The following is a 20,647-nucleotide window of genomic DNA, read 5'->3' on the forward strand; positions in this document are numbered from 1 at the left end:
TCAGGTTAAGTTCAAGGAGTTCATCATCGCCAAGCTCCTGTTATATGAAATGTTAAAGGGACGTATCTCAGAAAAAGAAGATAAAAATATGAACAGTAAAATGACAACAAACTCACAACTATCAATAAATGAGCCTAAAAGAAAAGAAAAACAATGAAAACAGAAACTAAGCAAACAACCAGAACAGGAAGAGAATCAGAGAAATGGACATCACATGGAGGGTTTTCAGTGGAGAGAAAGAAGGGAGGAATAGTGGGGGACAGGTACAGGGAAGAAGAAGCATAATTGGTAGGCATAAAATAGATGGGAAGAGGTCAAAAAATGGTATAGGAAACAGAGAACTCAGAGAACTTATATGTACAACCCATGGACAAGAAGGGGGAAATGCTGGAAGGTTGTGGGGTACAGAGTGGAGGGGGGATAAAGGGGCAGAAATTGGGAAAATTGTAATAGCAAGAAAAAAATATCTCAGAAAGGCTCCTACTTCTCTAGGAAATTATATATATACAAACACACACACTTGGCATTTTAGAAGTGATTCAAAGTTTCCAATTTGAACCTCATTTTGGACAAAATATGCACTTGCAATGATGAAAGCTCAGAAAAAAAAATGGATAACTTCGCTAACATTTAAAAACAAACCTTTAGTGTTCACAGCAGACCACTATGAACAGATATTTAAATCCCAAACCTAAACATCAAGAGACCGAAACTGAGGAGCAGGAATCACGTCAGGTGGAGATTTCACTTTCAAAAGTTCTGAGCAGCACTGGGACCGCTCTCCTTTAGGGCATGCAGGGAAAGACTGCCCACAATTCATCAGAAATCACTAAGATTCTGAAAGCTGGGGAAGAAGTAACACTCCCATTTTATTTGAAGTTGAATTAAAAGGTGAATACAAAACCAAGGAGATATCAAGAGCCAAAATCAGAATAAGAATGAATTAACGTCTAATGTCTAGTTCTGATCTTGGAAGAGCTTGGAACTAGGCCATGTTGAAGAAACAACACTATGGTCCATTTGATGGAAATATGCTAGAGACTCTTTATTTGGTTAGAAGTCCAAAAACCAATATAGAACCTATAGGGAGTCTATGTAATACCCCAGGTAAGTACCTGGACATTATTATAAATTATCTCTGTGACTCAAATGATCCCAAGTATCTTTATCCCCATGTGTCCAATTCCAATTTACATTAGCCCAGATATATAAAATCTGTAACTTGAGAACTACTCTCCAAACCCTCTTCAATGTAGTAACTCTTAAGAAAGTTGAAAACTTGAAACCTTGACTCTCCTTACCTGATGCTGGCTCAATAGTAAAGGCTTCGTGAGACTGAATCAAAGCAATATGAAACTCAAAATCTACAGGGCAGCTGCACTTCAAAGGAATAACATATTTTTTGCTGCAAAAAGAAAAATGGAAAGTGTCATTTTTCTTTATAACTAGCTCTTTTGGTATCAAAGACTAGAGACCCAAGTTATGTAACTACAACAATGACAAGTCAACACCAATACAATAATTCCTGGGTGTCAGCTCTCCTGTACATTACCCAGATAGTAACTATTCTAAAGATTTTTAAAATTTGTTTTTAGAGACAGGGGAAGGAAAGGAGAAAGAGATGGAGAGAAACATTGATGTGATGAAAAACACTGATTGGTTGCCTCTTGCAAGTCCCTAACAGGGGACCTGACTGGGAATCGAACTGGTGACTGGTTTGCAGGAGAACACCCAACCCACTGAGCCACACTAATCAGGGCGAAAGTAACTATTCCAATCCTATGAGGTAGTACTATGACCCTCCCACTTACACGAGAGCAAACTGAGACACAAGAGAGAATAAGTGTCCTGCCCAAGATGATGCAGCTAGTTAGTGGCAGAACTCGAATTTAACACTGGTCAACCGTCCTGAGTGTCCACACTTCAAATACCTCTGTTCTTGCAGCCTCTCATGCTGCAGGTTTATCCTGTTGGACACTTACAGTCACGGGGCATGGCATCTCTGCCATAGACCCGGCCCCAGGGAACCTGGGAACCACCGAACAAGCAGGCCTCACAGAAGCTGGGAAGCCCCAACCTTTACAGAGCTTGGAACCAGGCTGTGTTGAAGAAACAACACTACAGACCATTTGATGGAAATATGCTAGGGACTCTTTATTTGGTTAGAAGTCCAACAACCACTAGGGGGTCTGTGTTGACCCAAGACAAGGTCAACATCTGGGTAAGCTTGAGGTTGTCGTTCACAGCACCACAGGAGCTGTCCGGTGAAGGCATTTCTCAGAGACCCTGGAGCTTCTCCTCAGGTCCTCTCTTTCTATCAGGATGGTCTCAGCTGGGCCAGAGTTTGCAAAATGAGTGAAGCTGGAGCAGTGGTCTTCTAGCCGGCACTAGCCTTCTACACAGAGATTGTCTGGTTATCTGGGTATTGTGGACAGCTCTGCCTGGTTTTAGAAATTGTAATTCGACCCCCTGTGGCTAAGGATGAGTCAGTGACCTCTGGAATTCGAGCCCCAGGAGACAAGGCTTGTCTCTGGTAGCAAATGCTGCCTCAGTTTCCTCCCTGCCCCCAAAGCATGGTCGGAAGTCCTGGTGAGTAAGACCCCTCAGAGGAAGGGCAACCTAGGCCAGATATGATCACTTGGGAGGCCACCATGGAAGGACTCAGGGGGCTGCAACAAAGAGCAATAAACTCTCGCCTCCCGGCTTTGACAAAGCCCGAGTCTCTATGTCCCCTGGGAGAAGCACTTCCTGGCTCTAACCTCCTTAAGCCTGAATACCTGATGGGGAGGGGTGCAGCTCCTTGCCTTGCTAGAGCATGTCCTGGGGGAAAAATCTGGCATCACAAAGACTTCCTGATAAACCTGTGAAATCTGCTCTGCTAAGAGTGCTTTCATTCATATGTTAAGGGTTCCAGCAGGAAATCCTAAAACTCTTCCTGATGGACACTGACTCAGACTAAGCCCTCAAATTTCTTTGAAATGTTATCTACTGTTTGATCCTTGCTGCCCTGTATTCCTGTGTATTACAACCCAATAAAAGCTCTTGGAGGAAGGGGCTCAAGGCCTTTTTCCCCTGAGAAACTGGCCACCTCTCCTCCCCAAGCAGATCACATAATGTCTCAGTCATGTTTACTCTCATCTGTGGCACATGGGGGACTTGCGAGGAAAGTCACCAACACATCTGGGCACCTTAAGCAGCAGCATGTTGAACTCCTCTTGGTGACTCAGCCAGGCCCTCTGACCTAGTCTTTCTTTGTTGCTCCTCCCTTCTCCACCTCATTATTTCCCGTGCCCACACTTACCGTCACACCCTCTTCCTGCCCAGTGGCTAGTTCCCACCTCTTAACCTGTTAAATGAGAACCTCCCCACCAACTGTCCTTTCCTCTCACATTTCCCAATTCCTGTTCCTGGGAGGACATGACTGTGATCAGTTTGAGCAGGGCTTCCCATTTGAGCAGCCCCTATATTGTCTTCCGGGTGGTGCCCACTCAGACCTACTCTGTGTGGGAACCGTACCACCAAGACCCACTTCCTTACCTGCCCAGTGCCAGTCTGCCTGGGAGCCTCTAAGTCCCAGAGCAGATGAAGACAGAGCAGAGTTTACTTACTTCTCCAGAGTAACTTCAGCAAAATCCCAGTCTAACACAGACTACTGTATTTTTCAGACTATAAAACGCACAATTCCCTCCCAAATTTGGGAGGAATAATGGTTGTTAATGCTGCTGTTGAGTTCTGTTTATATTTACATTGGTGAAATATTACGTTATTTATGTTGTTAAATATTTTACCACATTTTTTGCTTCAAAGTTTTTTTTCCTATTTTCCTCCTGTAAAACCTTGGTGCATCTTATGATCTGAAAAATATGGTAAACACTTAACAAATATTTGCAGAAACAAAGTAAAAATCACTCTTTTTCAGTAGCAATTCTAAGGATACAGTATAGCTCAAATGTGGCTTTAAAAAAATTATGCCAAGAGCATTTTTACTTGTCTTTAAATTCATTACTTTTCAAAATTTTCTGAAATATTCCAAATATAAAGAAAAATAAAGTGAATAATAAATAAAGGTGCCTTACTCCACTACCAAGCTGTATTACATCTTCTACTTTGGGTATCAATGTATTATTTTTAAGGAAGCTGCAGAACAGCTGAACCCCTGTAGACCCTTCCCTCATCTTCTATCCTTTCCTTCCTCTCCAGGGTTGACACCACCCTGTATTCACTATCATCCTCATGCATTTTTATATCATGACATACATTATGTATTCACCAAATATATAATATTACATTGTTTTCAACAAAATTCTTCAAAACCTCACTAATTTTGCTTTAACACTATGCTTTTGAGATTTATCCATGATGATACATCAGATTCTAGTAATTTACTTTAAATAGTGAGAAGGAATCCTATCTCACACTGTATTTACTTACTCTCCTGCTATAGGGCATTTAGGGTGTGCCTTATAGCAAGAGACTGTGACATTTAGGTTTGCACTCTTTCACTACTACATTGTGACAGTGAAAATCCTTGTGTGTGACTCCTTGTGTACCTGTCCCTCTAGGACAGAGCTACTCTAAGAATAACTAAGAAATGGAATTGCTGGTAAGTAGCAAAGTAAAAATGTCAACTATACTAGATATGGCCAAAATGCTCTCCAAGCCCTTTTACCAATTTATGTTTCCACTAGCACACATGAGAGTTCCTGTTGCTTACAACACAGGATTTTCAGATGTTTTAACTTCTTCCAACCTGCTGGGGGTGAAAAGGTATTTCATTTTCATTTCTTTGAGGTTGAGCTTCTATTCCTATGTACCCATTTTGTTTCATCTATGAATTGCCCATGCATATCCTTTGCCCATTTTTCTATTGGGTTGTTTTGTTCTCTTATTAATTTGTAAATTCTAGATATTAACTTTGTTAACTATATTCATTTATATAAATTCTAGGTAAGAGTAATCATAGGAAGTATTCTTTTCAGCCAACAGTGAGATCAACATGCCATCAGTTTTTAACCAAACTCATAAATCCTGTCCTAACTCAGGCTCTACTAGAAGTATCCAGTCCATCTTAACTCTCTGAGATGCTTACTAATTCTGAAACCCAGGTACATAGAGGTCATTGCATTTTCAAGGCAATTCAACCTAACAGACCCCAAGGCCTCACTGAGCATGAGCTACTCTACAACACTAGGTAGATAAAATAAACATTACCAATTACATATCCACTCAAGATGTAAGCAGCCTCGGGAAATGGTCAATGAGAAGCGTTAAACTGCTCAAATATGGTCTCTGAAGATGAGGCCAGTGACTCACACAGCCACATGGACTGGGTGGTCCTCTGGTTGGTAGCTCTGGGGTCTGCTCAGCGATGCCCCAGCAAGGTAAAGTCCACTGCTCAGGAATCTTCTGCTAAAAGATTCATGTTTGCATTTTCCTGAACTAAAACAAAAAAACTGCTGGGGATTTTCATATATGCCACATTCTTAATCAATTTCAGAATGCTGACAAGGAGTAAGGGCAGTTGTTTAACGATGATTACACAAAATAAATACTGATTTATTAACTAGCTAGGAAAAACTATTTCTTAAGGTCACAAAATTTCAAGTACCTCAATTCGGAAGGAGACAGAGCAATGCAAGTAACACAAGTGTCAGTAGAATCTCTGAACTTGACTTTCATTGCTGCTGTTCAATATTACAGATTCCAAATTAGTGTGGATGGTACCATATTTATAAATCAAGGACAGTCTAGATGAATTTGAATAAAAAAGAATTGGGACAAATATAAAGTTTAGTTTAGTCAGAAATTTTTCAAATCTGAAGAAACAGAATCCCATTGTATTCTGGGGAGAATTAAAAACTCTAGTCTAAATTCCCATTGTTAAAATGCCATTAAAACTGATCTGCAATGAAAAAAGAGGACTAAATATCCATGTCTTATGCCTGTTACTCCTTGGAAGCAAATATAGGACTAAATCAGAGTTCTTCTGTAACTCATGGGAAGTATCAGTTAAAATCCTGAAGCAGATAAAAGTTTGTACTTTTGGACATAACCACAACTTTTAGCCCTGTCGCTTTATTAATTAAACATTTTATCAATTATGTTAAGGCTATGTGTAAAAATACATTAAGTGCTTTAAAAGAATGATTCTTTATTTTGAATAAAACCCAACTTTAAAATACTAGACTTCTGCTAAGGTCATAAACAAATTTTGTGGCTTTTAGAAGAGAGCATTAATTTACCATACAGCAAGTAAATATTATAAAATAATTTATTATAAATTCAAATTTCTTTCTTGTCCTTTCTCTAAATAAATGCTAGCAAATGGCCAGACAACACTTTAGTTTCTGGTTAATTACATGACACTTGTTTTTACCTTACTCTGATATTATTTTCTCATTTATCCTAAAATTTAACATTGTATTTGTCAAAGAAGTAATCAAAAAAATTTTGAGAGAACAGTTGATCTTGTGAACTTACTGTGGACAATAAAAGTTAAGTTTCTTCCCTAATTAAAAAATCTCAATATATAGAGAGTAAATGAACAGGCCATCTTATCATAAATCAGCAATGACTTCTTTTTGGAGAATGATGGTTAACTGACAATAAGGATGACAATTTTTTGGGGGGGCTGGGTACAGTGAACTTTATTGATGGTACATGACAAGGCTGGGCTCCCTCAGCCCTTCCCCTCCTCAGGGGTTCTAGGATGGAAACTGGAGGTCAGGAGATTCTCAGTATGTTGGGGTTCATTTTGGGGCAAGGATTCCCCAGCAGCTGAGGGTCTCTCCTCCTGCCACTGAGGCAGGTGGTTCAGGGGACTCTTACTCCTTACAGGCCATGTGGAACACAAGGTCCACCACCCTGTTGCTATAGCCAAATTCATTGTCATGCCAGGGAATTTGGCATCATAGAGACACTCATGACCATAGTCCACACCATCACTGCTACCCAGAAGACTGTGGATGGGTCCTCTGGCAATATGTGGTGTGATGGCTGAGAAGCTGCCCAGAAAATCATCCCTGCTTCCACTGGCACTGCCAAGACTGTGGGCAAGGTCATCCCTGAGCTGAACAGAAGCTTACTAGCATGGCCTTCCATATCCCCAGTGTGTTGGTTGTGGATCTGACCTGCTGCCTGAAGCATGACAAATATTAATTTATTACAAGATGCTGGATTCAGATAGCACAATAAATTAGCCATTAGCTATTATGAATGTGTAAAATTTGAGGGAAAAAGATAAAAAGGAAGCCTTCCCACAGAGAAGTATTGATATTTTAAACTATCATATAGAATATAACTCGTTAATGTAGTACGATTTTTCTTTTGTCAACTATTCATTGATAGCAGAATCACTTATAGAACAAAAGATGTGGACTGCAGGGATTTACTTGTGTGACATTCTTTCCCTTCCAAATGTACACAAGACTCATGAAAAAACTGAGTCTGGGAAAGCTTTGGGACTACACACTGTGGCAGTTTTACAACCAGTCCATAAACTCTTGGACACTCCTATTGGGGGGTGAAGATTCTCCTCTGGAATCTGGGTTCTTTACTTAAAACGGTGGAAATGATGTCATACTTTTTCCTAGGGCCAACCCTGAGAAACTGTCATCTTCCACTACTCTTAGCATGCTCCCTCTGGAACAAAGTCACCAGGTTGGGTGAAAGCCCAAGCAGCTTGTGGAGAGATCTACACCGAGAGAACCGTGGCCCCCAGTCTCAGCCAAAGTGAGTGCCCAGGTAATAGGCAGCATGTGAATGAACCACCTTTCAGCCCAGGTGAGCAGTGTCAGCTGACTGCATGGAACGAAGATGGGCCTTCTCCACTGAACTGTGCCCATGCTGTAGATCCACAAGCAAAAGAAACAACTGTTGTTACTTTAAGCCACTATTCTAAGGTGGCTTGTTACACAGCAATGAAAAAATGAACACAAACAGCATTCTCTCTTTCTCAGCTCATTTCTCCTTTAGTGAATGATTACCTTAACCCAGTTCTGGTTGTAATTTTGATTTGGCAATTTTTAAGTCTTTTTAAAAATTACATTTTATTGATTATGCTGTTACAGTTGTCTCAATTTTTTCTCCCCTTTATTCCTCTCTGCCCTGCACCCTCTATCCCACCAACATCCACCCCCCTTAGTTCATGTCCATGGGTCATACATATAAGTTCTTTGGCTTCTCCATTTCCTACAATATTCTTAACCTCCCCCTGTCTATTTTGTAGCTACCATTTATGCTTTTTATTCCATGTACCTTTTCCCCCATTCTTCCCCTGCCCTCTCCCCACTGATTCCCTCCATGTGATCTCCATTACTGTGATTCTGTTATTGTTCTAGTTGTTTGCTCGGTTTGTTTTTGTTTTTAGGTTCAGTTGTTGATGAACTTGAACTCTCTTTAGTTGAGAATTTGTTGTCATTTTACTGTTAATAGTTTTGATCATCTTCTTTTTCTTAGATAAGTCCCTTTAACATTTCATATAATAAGGGCTTGGTGATGATGAACTCCTTTAACTTGACCTTGTCTGGGAAGCCCGTCATCTGCCCTTCCATTCTAAATGAAAGCTTTGCTGTATAGAGTAATCTTGGATGTAGGTCCTTGCCTTTCACGGCTTGGAATACTACTTTCCAGCCACTTCTTGCCTGCAAGGTTTCTTTTGAGAGATCAGCTGAAAGTGTCATGAAACTCCTTTGTAGGTAACTGTCTCCTTTTCTCTTGCTGCTTTTAAGATTCTCTCTTTATGTTTAATCTTGGGTAACTTGATTTGGATGTTGGAATGTTTAAAGTTGTCCCCAAGGTTCCTAAGCCTCTCCTGATTTTTTTGAATTCTTGTTTCTTCATTCTGTTTGGCTGAATGTTTATTTCTGCCTTCTGCTCCAAACCATTGATTTGAGTCCTGGTTTCCTTCCTTTCACTGTTGGTCCCCTACCTATGTCTCTTTATTTCACTTTGCATAGCCTTCACTTCAAGTATTTTGCCACCACACTCAAACATTTCTGTGAGCATCCTGATTACCACTGTTTTGAACTCTGTATCTGATATGTTGGCTATGAACTATATCACTATTTTTGGAGCTTTGATGTGTTCTTTCATTTGGACCATATTTTTTTTCTCTTGGCACAGCTGTTACATAGTAAGGGGTGGAGCCTTAGATATTCAACAGGGTGGGGAAACCCAGGTCTCTGCATTGTAGCAATGTATGTGGGGGAGGAGTCAGAGAGAGAATAACGATGCTTGCTTGGCTTTCGGCTGGCTTTCAGTGACTTCTGCATCCCACAAGCAAATTAAGCCCTTCTGGTGCTGATTCCCAGGTGGGTGGGTTGGTGTAGGTTCCAAGACACTGTAGGTCTCTCTAGTGAACTCTCCTGTGAGGCTAGGAGTTTCTCCCACTGCCACGACCCTTACAGATTTTTATAGACAGAGGTTTTGAGGCTTTATTCCCCTATGCTGGGACCCTGGTGTAGGAAACCATTCTGTGTGGCATGGGCCCAGCCCCCAGTGGCAAACATTTACTGCAAAGTAACTTCCTAAAATCCATGCTCAATCTTCTGAGGATGAGTGTAACTGGTTCAACCACTCTTGCCCTTTCATTTGCAAATATCCCTCTTCTGTGATGTGACTAGCAGCAATTGTCTAAAGGAACCTGTGCATAGTAAATGAGGACCATCATGTAATGTGTTGAGAAACCCAATAAAGGCCGGTCATGGCAAGGGCCAAGGCTTTTGTTCCTCTTGAGAGAAAAGCCACGCTGTCCCTTTTCCTCCACCAAACTCAGCAGTCCGTGTGAATGTCTCATTTCATCCTTAATGATGTGGACACTGCGGGCTGGTGTCCTCATCACCCTGGGTTGTGCAGGCTGTCTCACTCCCCAATTGTTCCTCCTGGTTTATCTGCATGCAAATGTGGCACTGCCTGGTCTGCCAGCTGCAGCCTTGCTGGGCGTGCCCTTTCCACCCCAGCTGCCCATCTCCGGCCCTCCTACCGATCTGAATGAATGATTCTTCTTTAATTCCTTGGTTCTCTAACTTCCATATAGTTCAATTTTCTGGCAGTTCTCGTTGTTTTTGTTTTTAAATTTATTGTTGTCTTTCTTTTGGGTGTGTGAGGAGACACAGTCTCCTCCACCTATGCCTCCACCTTGACTGGAAGTCTGAAATTTTTTAAATTTTTAAAATATATATTTTATTGATTATGCCATTACGGTTGTCCTATTTCCCCCCTTTCATTCCCCTCCACTCTCACACCCCTCACCCACCATTCCCCCCACTTTGTTTATGTCCATGTGTCACAAGTTCTTTAGATTCTATATTTCCCATACTATTCTTGCCCTCCCCCCTGTCTATTTTCTACCCACCGGCTATGCTACTTATTCTCTGTACCTTCTCCCCCCTTTTCCATCTCCCACTCCCCTGTTGCTAACCCTCCATGTGATCTTCATTTCTGTGGTTCTGTTCCCGATCTAGCTGTCCTCTTAGTTTGCTTTCGTTTTAGGTGTGGTTGTTAATAACTGTGAGTTTGCTGTCCTTTCACTGTTCATATTTTTTATCTTCTTTTTCTTTGATAAGGCCCTTTAACATTTCATATAATAAGGGCTTGGTGATGATGAACTCCTTGAACTTGACCTTATCTGAGAAGCACTTTATCTGTCCTTCCATTCTAAATTAAAGCTTTGCTGGATAGAGCAATCTTGGTTGTAGGTCTTTGGATTTCATGACTTGGAATACTTCTTTCCAGCCCCTTCTTGCCTGTCAGGTCTTTTTTGAGAAATCAGCTGACAGTCTGATGGGCACTCCTTTGTAGGTGACTGTTCCCTTATGTCTTGTTGCTTCTAGGATTCTCTTCTTCATTTTAATCTTGGCTAATGTAATGATGATGTGCCTTGGTGTGTTCCTCCTTGGGCCCACCTTCTTTGGGACTCTCTGAGCTTCCTGGATTTCCTGGAAGTCTATTTCCTTTGCCAGATTGAGGAAGTTCTCCTCTATTATTTGTTCAAATAAGTTTTCCACTTGTGGCTGTTCCTCTTCCTCTTCTGGTACCCCTATAATTTGGATGTTGGGATGTTTAAAGATGTCCTGAAGGTTCCTAAGTCTCTCCTCATTTTTTTGAATTCTTGTTTCTTCATTCTTTTCTGTTTGTTCATTTTTTTCTTCCTTCTGGTCCACTCCCTTGATTTGAGTCCCAGTTTCCTTTCCATCACTATTGGTTTCCTGTGTATTTACCTTCATTTCAATTAGTTTAGCCTGCATTTGTTTCTCTAATTTGTGACTAAAATCAACCAGTTCTGTGAGCATCCTGATCACCAATGTTTTGAACTGTGCATCTGAAAGGTTGCTATCTCTTGGTCGCTTAGATTTATTGGCTCCGGGGCTTTGAGCTGTTCTTGAGCCATAATGTTTTGGTCTGTTCCAGCCTGTTATGTATGAGGAGCGGAGTCTTAGGTGTTCACCAGGGTGGGGAAACCCAAGTTGCTGGTTTGTGACACTGTATGTGGGGGCGGGGTCAGAGAGGGGCAATGGTGTTTGTTCTGTTCTCTCAGATTTCTATCCCCTCTGCTGCTTCCCACAAGCAAATTGGGCCCTTCTGGTGCTGGTTCCCAGGTGTGTGGGCTTGTGCACCCTCCAGGACTCTGTGGGTCTCTCCAATGAAGCCTCTGTGAGCCTGGGAGCTTCTCCTGGCACCTCAACCCCGAAAGTCTTTCCAGTTGGTGCTTTCAGGCTCTAATTCCCATCACTGGGGCCCTGGCCTGAGCAGTCTGTCTCACTGCTTGCCCCTTGGTTTATCTGTGCTCAAATGTGTGGCTGCAGTCAGCCAGCCACCTTGCACCCTCACTGGGTCCGCCCGTTGCCACCCCACACCTGGGATTCGACAACCGCAGCCTGCACGCTGTGCTCCTATGCTCCTGGGCTGTCCCTGATTCAGGTGTTTCAACCTTTCTACTCCTTTCCCCTAAAGTTGAGTGTCTACAATTCAACATTTTGTGAAAAAAATTTTTAAAGAAAACAAAAATTAACCTACATCTCCCATTGAAAATTCCTTTGTTGATTGTGTCAAGGTGGTACCCACGTCTACTAAGTGCAGAGGAAAGCACATAAGCCCTTTCATTGTTATTAACATAGATCCCTGTGGTTTAGGGGTTGGATAATTGTCTTTTCTTGCTAAAATTTATAAAAAGAGATGGGTTCAAGATGAGTAACTATATCAATACTAGGTCAGCAAAAGGATACTAAATCAAAGACATTTTAACTACAAAATATGGGAGATATTTTTCATGCAATAAAAATCCAGGCTATTCTTAATTGACAGTGAATTATCTTTATCTGAATATAAATCTTGAAGTTATTCTAAGTGTAAAATCACTACTGCTTGACATACCCAAGTAGGTACTAAAGTAAAAAACAAGTTTTTTGACAAGTTCAAGTCACCCTTTTCAGAATGTTTTTGTAAAATGTTGCTGCATCTTCAAATCAGCTTTGAGTTTAGCACATAAAATGAGACCCTAGTATGAGTACAAAGGGTCTCTAGCATGTTTCCCTTGACGAGTTGAAAATGTAAATTTATTCTCTGAGAAGGCTTCAAAAAATCCTTCAGAAGATCAGTGTTTTTAATTCTCATCTTCTTAGAGAGGGGAAGGGAGGGAGAAAGAGAGGGAGAGAAACATCAGTCTGTTGCCTCTCCAGAACATGCAACCTAGGCATTTGAACTTTCCATTTATAGGATGGAAACCAACCAACTGAGTTCCAACCAACTGAGCCACACCAGCCGGGGCACTCTGAAGAGCAATTTTATAGTCTTATCCTGACACCCTCATTCTAAGCTAGTTGCAGCTGGTTCTCAGGCCCCTCACACAGAGGCTCTTTGTTGGCACAATGCAATACAGGACATGGCTGTTTATGCTGGGGCCAACCATTGTCATCAAACTTTACCTTTCAGGACTAGTTTAAGAATTCACAGTCTCCCATGGCTTGGAGGCTTTTAACTCCAGGTGTAGGGAGAGAATTGGTTTCATTTGGACACCCCATCCTGACCTTGGTTATTCCCACACTTTCTAAAATCAGCCATGAGGTTAACCACTTAACAAAAAGCATTCTAATGATTTAAAAGTTCCAGAGACTAAAATATCCTGGCTTAGAATGGAGTAGCCGGAGACCTTGTCTGTTACTCTTGCTAATGTGGCCTGTGGTCCATGGAGCATCTATAGCCCTGGGATGAACACATGGTTCCACTTGCTGTGAAAGCAACATAGCTGCCTTGCCCATGGAGCCAGGTCTAGAGAGGAAATGGGGAAGTGAAGGGGATTCCAGGGGAGGACCCAGGTGGCTTTCATGTCAGCTTGTCTATAGCACACTAATCAATTGGTCAACAGAGGCAGCTTGGTGCAAAGGAGGATCAGTGATGCCACATAGAGAGAACAACTGGTCAATTACCTGGATTTGCTTTAAATTTCAAGCAGTTATTTGGTGCCAGGTAGACATTGCTAGAGAAACCACAGAGTGTAATAAATTCACACAAATCATCCTAAAACCATGGGATGGAAAGACATAAAATTTCAGTACCTAACATAAGCATGTTTTTATTTACTTGTGTATATAAGAAGGGTAATGATTAGAAAATTTAACCAGCCATGATGGTTAGGCTTACCTAGTTATAAGGCACAGTTTCAACCTATAGAAAGGAAAGAAAGCTGAAAGCCCTCTGCATCCCACAGTGTTTGACTTAGAGATGTTGGACATAAACTGGAATGCCACTTTCTGTTATTCACAGAAGCTGTCAAAGTGCATTTCACCAGATTTTAAGCCACCAAGGTTGTTTATAGATAGCTGTCAAATGTCCATATGGAAATTATCTCAGTAAGGAAAATTTACAAGCATCAAATCCAGCCAATGAAAATAGTTGATAAATATATACAAGTCCATTTCATGACCTTGTGGAAATGTACTGAAGTGCTATCCACTCCTCAGAGAGGCTGTACTCAGACAACAGCTGCTTCTCCCCAGAGCAACTTCAAAGTAAGAAACTAAACTTAGTGGTATTTAATGCAAATCCTACAACTTCTGGCTATTTTATCTGAATCAGTTCTATATGCGAAGAGAAAACACACCCTTCTGAATCTTCCTTCTGATGAATTTGTTGTCCTGTCACCTTTGTTCTTTTCCATAATGTACAGTATATTTTCTTAGGTGGAGAAATGGTTCCTTTACTCTGTCACTTAAAATATAAGTGCCATTGGAACTTTCATTCATTGATGGTAAGAATGAAAAATGGTACAATCACTTTGGACAGAAATTTGGCAGTTCCTCAAAATGTTAAACATAGAACTACCACATACACTAGCAGACTTCCAGCCAAGATGGAGGCTTAGGTAGACATACAGTGTCTCCTCGCACAACCAAAAGAAGGACAACAACAGAAACAACCTAGGTGCTGATCAGTAAATGAGTGGATCCAAAAACTATGGCACATTTACACAATGGAATTCTATGCAGAAGAAAGAAAGAAGGAACTCCTACCCTTTGCAACAGCATGGATGGAACTGGAAAGCATCATGCTGAGTGAAATAAGCCAGGTGGTAAAAGACAAATACCATATGATCTCATCTTTAACAGGAACCTAAACAACAAAACAAATAAGCAAGCAAAATATAACCAAAGAAACTGAAACAGAGAACAGGCTGACAGTGACCAGAGGGGAGAGGGGATGGAATTTCAGGGGAAAAGGGGAAGAATTTACAAGAACAAGTATAAAGGACACATGGACAAAAACTAAGGGGGGGGTGGAAATGGGAGGGAGGTGGGGAGCACTGGGGGGGGTGGGCTGGGATGGGAGTGAAAGACAGAAAACTGTACTTGAACAACAATTAAAATTAAAAAAATTAAAACAAAACAAAAAAACATAAAACAACCAGAACTGACAGAAAATTGAACTCTGTGGAAGTCTGACAATTAAGAAGTTAAAGAAGAAACATTCAGCCAGATTGGTGGGGGTGGGGCAGAGGTGGGAAGCCAGGTAGAGAGGACTCACGGCAAGGTAGCAGCTGGAGGACCAGGGCAGGAAAGGCAGTGGCTGACGGACCCATCAAGGCTGTGGCTGGCAAACCAGGCAGTCCCACATTTGCATGCAGATAAGCCAGGAGGAACAACTGGGTAGTGAGATAGCCTACACAACCCAGGTTTCCAGCACAGGGAAATAAAGCCTTAAAACCTCTGTCTATAAAAACCTGTGGGGGTTGTGGCAGCAGGAGAAATTCCCAGCCTCACAGGAGAGTTCATTGGAGAGACCCAATGGGTCCTAGAATGTGACTGAAAACTGTCACAGAGCAGAGGAAGCGGCATTGTTCCCTTTCCAATCCCTCCCCACATACAGTGTTACAATGCAGTGAAGTGGGTTGCCTTGCCCTGGTGAACACCTAAGGCTCCACCCCTTACTACATAACAGGTGCACCCAGACAAAAAAAAAATGGCCCAAATGAAAGAACAGATGAAAGCTCAAGAAAAAATACAACTAAGTGATGAAGAGATAGCCAACCTATCAGATGCACAATTCAAAACACTGGTAATCAGGATGCTCACAGAACTGGTTAAATATGCTTGCAAATTAGATGAACAAACGAAGGCTATGCTAAGTGAAATAAAGGAAAATGTACAAGTAAGCAACAGTGATGGGAAGAAAACTGGGACTCCAATCAATGGAGTGGACCAGAAGAAAGAAACAACCAAACAGAATAGAATGAAGAAATAAGAATTCAAAAAAAAAAATGAGGAGAGGCTTAGGAACCTCCAGGACATCTTTAAAAATTCCAACATCCAAATCATAGGGGTGCCAGAAGAAGAAGAGGAACAGCCACAAGTGGAAAACTTATTTGAATAAATAATAAAGAAGAACTTCCCCAATCTGGCAAAGGCAATAGACTTCCAGGAAATCCAGGAAGCTCAGAGAGTGCCAAAGAAGGTGGGCCCAAGGAGGAACACACCAAGGCACATCATAATTACATTAGCCAAGATTAAAATGGAGAGAATCCTAGAAGCAGCAAGAGATAAGGGGACAGTCACCTACAAAGGAGTTCCCATCAGACTGTCAGCTGATTTCTCAAAAGAGACCCTACAGGCAAGAAGGGCTGGAAAGAAGTATTCCAAGTCATGAAATCCAAATATCTACATCCAAGATTGCTCTATCCAGCAAAGCTTTAATTTAGAATGGAAGGACAGATAAAGTGCTTCTCAGATAAGGTCAAGTTCAAGGAGTTCATCATCACCAAGCCCTTATTATATGAAATGGTAAAGGGCCTTATCAAAGAAAAAGAAGATAAAAAAGATGAACAGTGAAAGGACAGCAAACTCACAGTTACTAACAACCACACCTAAAACAAAAGCAAACTAAGAGGACAGCTAGATCAGGAGAGGAACCATAGAAATGGAGATCACATGAAGGGTTAGCAACTGGGAAGTGGGAGGAGGAGAGGGGGGGAGAAGGTACAGAGAATAAGTAGCATAGCTGGTAGATAGAAAATAGACAGGGGGAGGGCAAGAATAGTATGGAAAATGTAGAAGCTAAAGAACTTGTGATACATGGACATGAACTAAAGTGGGGGAATGGGGGAGCTGTGCAGGATGGAGGGGAATGAAAGGGGGGAATAGGACAACTATAATGGCATAATCAATAAAATATATTTTAAAAAAGTAAAAAAAAAATTGAAGGAGGCAGGAGCGATGGGGAGCCACTGACAATGACCAGCACATTTTGTTATGGGAAAGGGTGTGTGAATAAAATATGAAAAAAACAAAAGGAAAAAGAAAAGAATAGAATAGGAAATGGAGAAACCACAGAACTTAAATGTATGACCCACAGACATAAACTAAGGGTGGGGGGGGTGATACTGGAGGAAGGAAGGATGCAGGGTGGAGGCGGTAATGGGGAGAAAAAATGTGGGACAACTGTAGTAGCATAATCAATAAAACATACTTAAAAAAAAAAGAAGTCCCTTTAACATTTCTTGTAATACTGGTTTGGCGGTAATGAACTCATTTAGATCTCTCTTGTCTGGGAAGTCATCTGTCCTTTGAATCTAAATGATAGCTTTAAAGAGTAAGCTTAGTGGTAGATCCTTGCTCTTCATCATTTTTAATATTTTGTGCTAATATTTTCTGGCCTACTGAAAAATTAGCTGACAGTCTTATAAGAGTGTGCTTGTTAGTAACCAACTGCTTTTCTATTGCTGCATTTAAGATTTTCTATATTTAATCTTTGGCATTTTAATTACGGTGTGTCTTGGTGTGGGCCTCTTTGGGTTTATTTGTGCTTCCTGAACTTGTGTGTCTACTTCCTTTACTGGGTTAGGGAAGTTTTCTGTCATTATTCTTTCACGTATGTGATAATTCCTTGCTCCCTCTTTTCCTTCTGGCAACCCAACAACACAAATGTTGGAGTGTTTGAAATTGTTCCAGAGACTCCTAATACTATCCTCACTTTTTTAGATTTCTTTTTTTTTTTTTTTGCTGTTTTAACTGGGTAATTTCTGCTTCCTTGTCTTCCAATTCTCATTTTGATCATCTGCTTTACGCACTCCACTCTAATGTATTCTTATTTCAGTTAGTATTCTTCATTTCCAGATGGTTCTTTTTTGTATTTTATCTCTATTTTTATGTTTGCTATGTCATTGCTGAAGTTCTCACTAAGTTCATATATTCTTCCCCTACATTCATTGAGCATCCTTATAACCAGTGTTTTGAACTCTGTATCTAGGAGATTACTTGTCTTCATTTTGTTTAGTTTTTTTCCCCTGGAGTTTCTTCTTATTCTTTCATTTGGGACACATTTCTTTGCCTCCTTATTTTGGCTGCCTCCCTGTGTTTGTTTCTATGTATTTTTTAATCTTCACCTGAGGATATGTTTCTGTTGATTTTAGAGAGGGAGGAAGTGACAGAAACATCAGTGTGAGACAGAAATATCAACAGGTTGCCTTCTGTATGTACTCCAACTAGGAATCAAACATGTAAGCTTTTGGTGTACCTTTTGGTGATGCTCCAATCAACTGAGCTACCTGACCAGTGCTGTTTCTATGTACTAAGCAGAGCTCCTACAACTCCGAGGCTTGGCAAAGTGGGTTTATTTAGTAGGTATCCTGTAGGCCCAGTGACACAGCCTTCGTGCTTATCCAAGCTGGGCACTCCAGGTGTGCACCCATGAGGGCTGTATACACCCTCCCATTGTAGTTGAGACTTTATTGTTGTTGGCACCTCAATGGGAGAGTTTTATCCCCAGGCAGACTGGCTGCAAGGACTAGCTGCCACTGCCTTGGAGGATCAGCTGTGCAGGGGCCAACTCCATGGAACAGGAGTTACTTCAGCAGGTCTCTGGTGCCTGTTAAGTCTGTTCTCTGTGTGTGACCCTTGGTGGAGGTGGTTGGGTGGTGCTTTTACATTGTCTGAAGCTGTCCACTGTGTGTGCTGGTTCTGGGGTACCCCAGGAGGTACAGGTTGAGGTCAGTCACCACCTGTGCCTTGCCCAGGGCTACCTGGCATAAGCTACAAAGTTATCTGAAGATGGCTACTACTCATGTTGGACTTGTAGGTTCCCAGGAGAGGCTAAGCTATGAACCAAGGCTGGCTGCTGCTAGTATTTAATACATGGCATATGAAGGCCAATTGCTGCTTCAGACATTTTAGGGCAGTCCACAGCATAAGCTAAGATCAGCCATGGTATAGAAAAGCCACTGGAAAGGTATTGACTGGGCCCAGATGTTGGGTGGGGTGGGGACTGACGGAATTACTAGGGTGAGGCAAATAGTGTTAGCCAGGGTGATGGAGACTGTTACAATACCCACCTGCTGGGGAAAAAGGAATAAGCAAAGGAACAGTGGCCTCTGCCAGCACTTCTGTCTGGGACAAAGTTTCCTCTCTTACCTTTACCCTGATGCCAGAGAATTCTGTTTCTTTCTGAATGTCCCTGGTGCCTTCAAACTGCTGCCCCAGAGCGGGAGTACAGAGGGATTGAGTCTGAATAAGTCTGTACATGGCCCCTTTAGGAGGAATGCCTGGGACTCCAGCTGCCATTCATCTCACTCAGCCACAATTCCTGCTGGTTTTTATAGCCAGAAGTTATGGGTAGTTCTCTTCCTGGCACTGGAACACTGGAATGGGGGTCCTGTTATGGGCCTGAGACCCCTCACTCCACAGAGGTTACAACTGAGATATCCCTTCTGATTTTTATCTGCCACATGTGGGTGTGGCATCAGCCAGCTTAGCATCTCTGCCCCTCCTACCAGTCTTTATGTGGCTTCTTTTTTGTATCCTTAGTTATAGGACTTCTGTTCAGCTAGATTTCAGGCAGTTGTGAGTGGTGGTTGTTCTGTAGTTTAGCTATAATTTTGATGTGGTTGTGGGAGGATGTAAGTACCATGTTTACCTACACTGCCACCCTGATCGGAAGCCCCCTCATTGCTTATTTTTGAAGAGTCCAGGTGCTCTGTTGTCCTGTGCCTGGCTCACCGCAGCAGTCCTGGCCACCCCCCTCTACTTCTCTGCATGGATCACCAAAGTAAAATTTCTAAAAGGTAGAGATGACTATGCCATTTCTCTGCTTATATCTTTCAGTAATGGCCTCAGGGTAAAATCAATAAATCCCAGAAAAGCCTATTTTTCTCAGCCCTTTCCCTATTTCCCCTACCTAGCTCTTGCAACCCATGTCCAGTCACACAAATATTTTTTATACAGGCCCAAATGTCTGTGCCATTTCACATCTCTGACTTTGCCCAAGGTACAGCACCATCTGAAACATCCTTGTTCTCTCTTATTATGCTCCCTTCTTCTGCTGGCTGATTTATGGTCATCCTTCAAAACTCAGTTCACACATGTTCTCCTCTAGGAAGTCTTGTCTGAGCTTCCCCATCTCATCTGTCCCTAACTCCCCTCCCACTGAACTACATTAGGTGTCCTTCCTCAGTATACACTGAATTAGACATTATAATTATCTTTGTAATCATGATATCAGGTCTTAACCATCTGTATCCTTAATACCTAACATTGTGCCTAACACATAGTTGGCATTCAGTCAAGATTTCTTGAATGAATAAATGCTGAATAAAGAATCTCCCCAAATGATACCTTCATTCTGCAAGGCAGGCTAAGATTAGTAGGGGACATTTCATGTGAAAATCCATTTACATACTCACCCCTGTCCTGCTACCAAACATTCTGGATTGAGTGCAGCCTAAGATGGTATGGATAGTTAAATGTTGGCAAAAATCTATTAAATAAAATGCATAAAGTCTTGGGAAGGCACTGCTGGCTGCCAGAATGTTGGCAAGATAAAAAAAAGTAGCACAGTTATCTTTTGAAAGATTTAAAAAAATATTATATCATTATACAGAATTCAGTTTAAAACTGTTTAGCTGAAATGTTCATTCTGATTTCAAATGAAGAAAATTATATGCAAAATAACTCTGAAAACCCTCTAGGGAAGTTGATAGATTTATGTTTTAAGAACCAAGACTGAGGTTTGCATTTTAAGGCGTATCATGTTCATCAGTTCATTAAGCCATTGTTCTCATAAGCATGGTTTATGGTCCCAGCAAAAAAGTAATTTGTGGAGAGAGAGGGAGGGAGGAAGGGAGGAAGAGAGGGAGAGAGAGTGAGAGAGAGAGGAAGGGAGGGAG

General features: G+C 41.5%; 1 protein-coding gene across 1 annotated transcript in view; it reads right to left on the reverse strand.

The window, feature by feature from the left end:
- The window catches only part of CFAP221 (cilia and flagella associated protein 221), a 112,020-nt gene that overhangs the window by 62,707 nt on the left and 28,666 nt on the right, over positions 1 to 20,647 (reverse strand). Inside the window, exon 7 of the mRNA XM_037146232.2 lies at positions 1,302 to 1,405. Coding sequence (XP_037002127.2) covers positions 1,302 to 1,405 — 104 coding nt within the window. The remainder of the gene's footprint in view (positions 1 to 1,301; positions 1,406 to 20,647) is intronic.

Source organism: Artibeus jamaicensis, unplaced genomic scaffold (assembly GCF_021234435.1).
Source record: "Artibeus jamaicensis isolate MK-2021 breed Jamaican fruit bat unplaced genomic scaffold, CSHL_Jam_final contig_463, whole genome shotgun sequence".
Taxonomy (NCBI): Eukaryota; Metazoa; Chordata; class Mammalia; order Chiroptera; family Phyllostomidae; genus Artibeus; species Artibeus jamaicensis.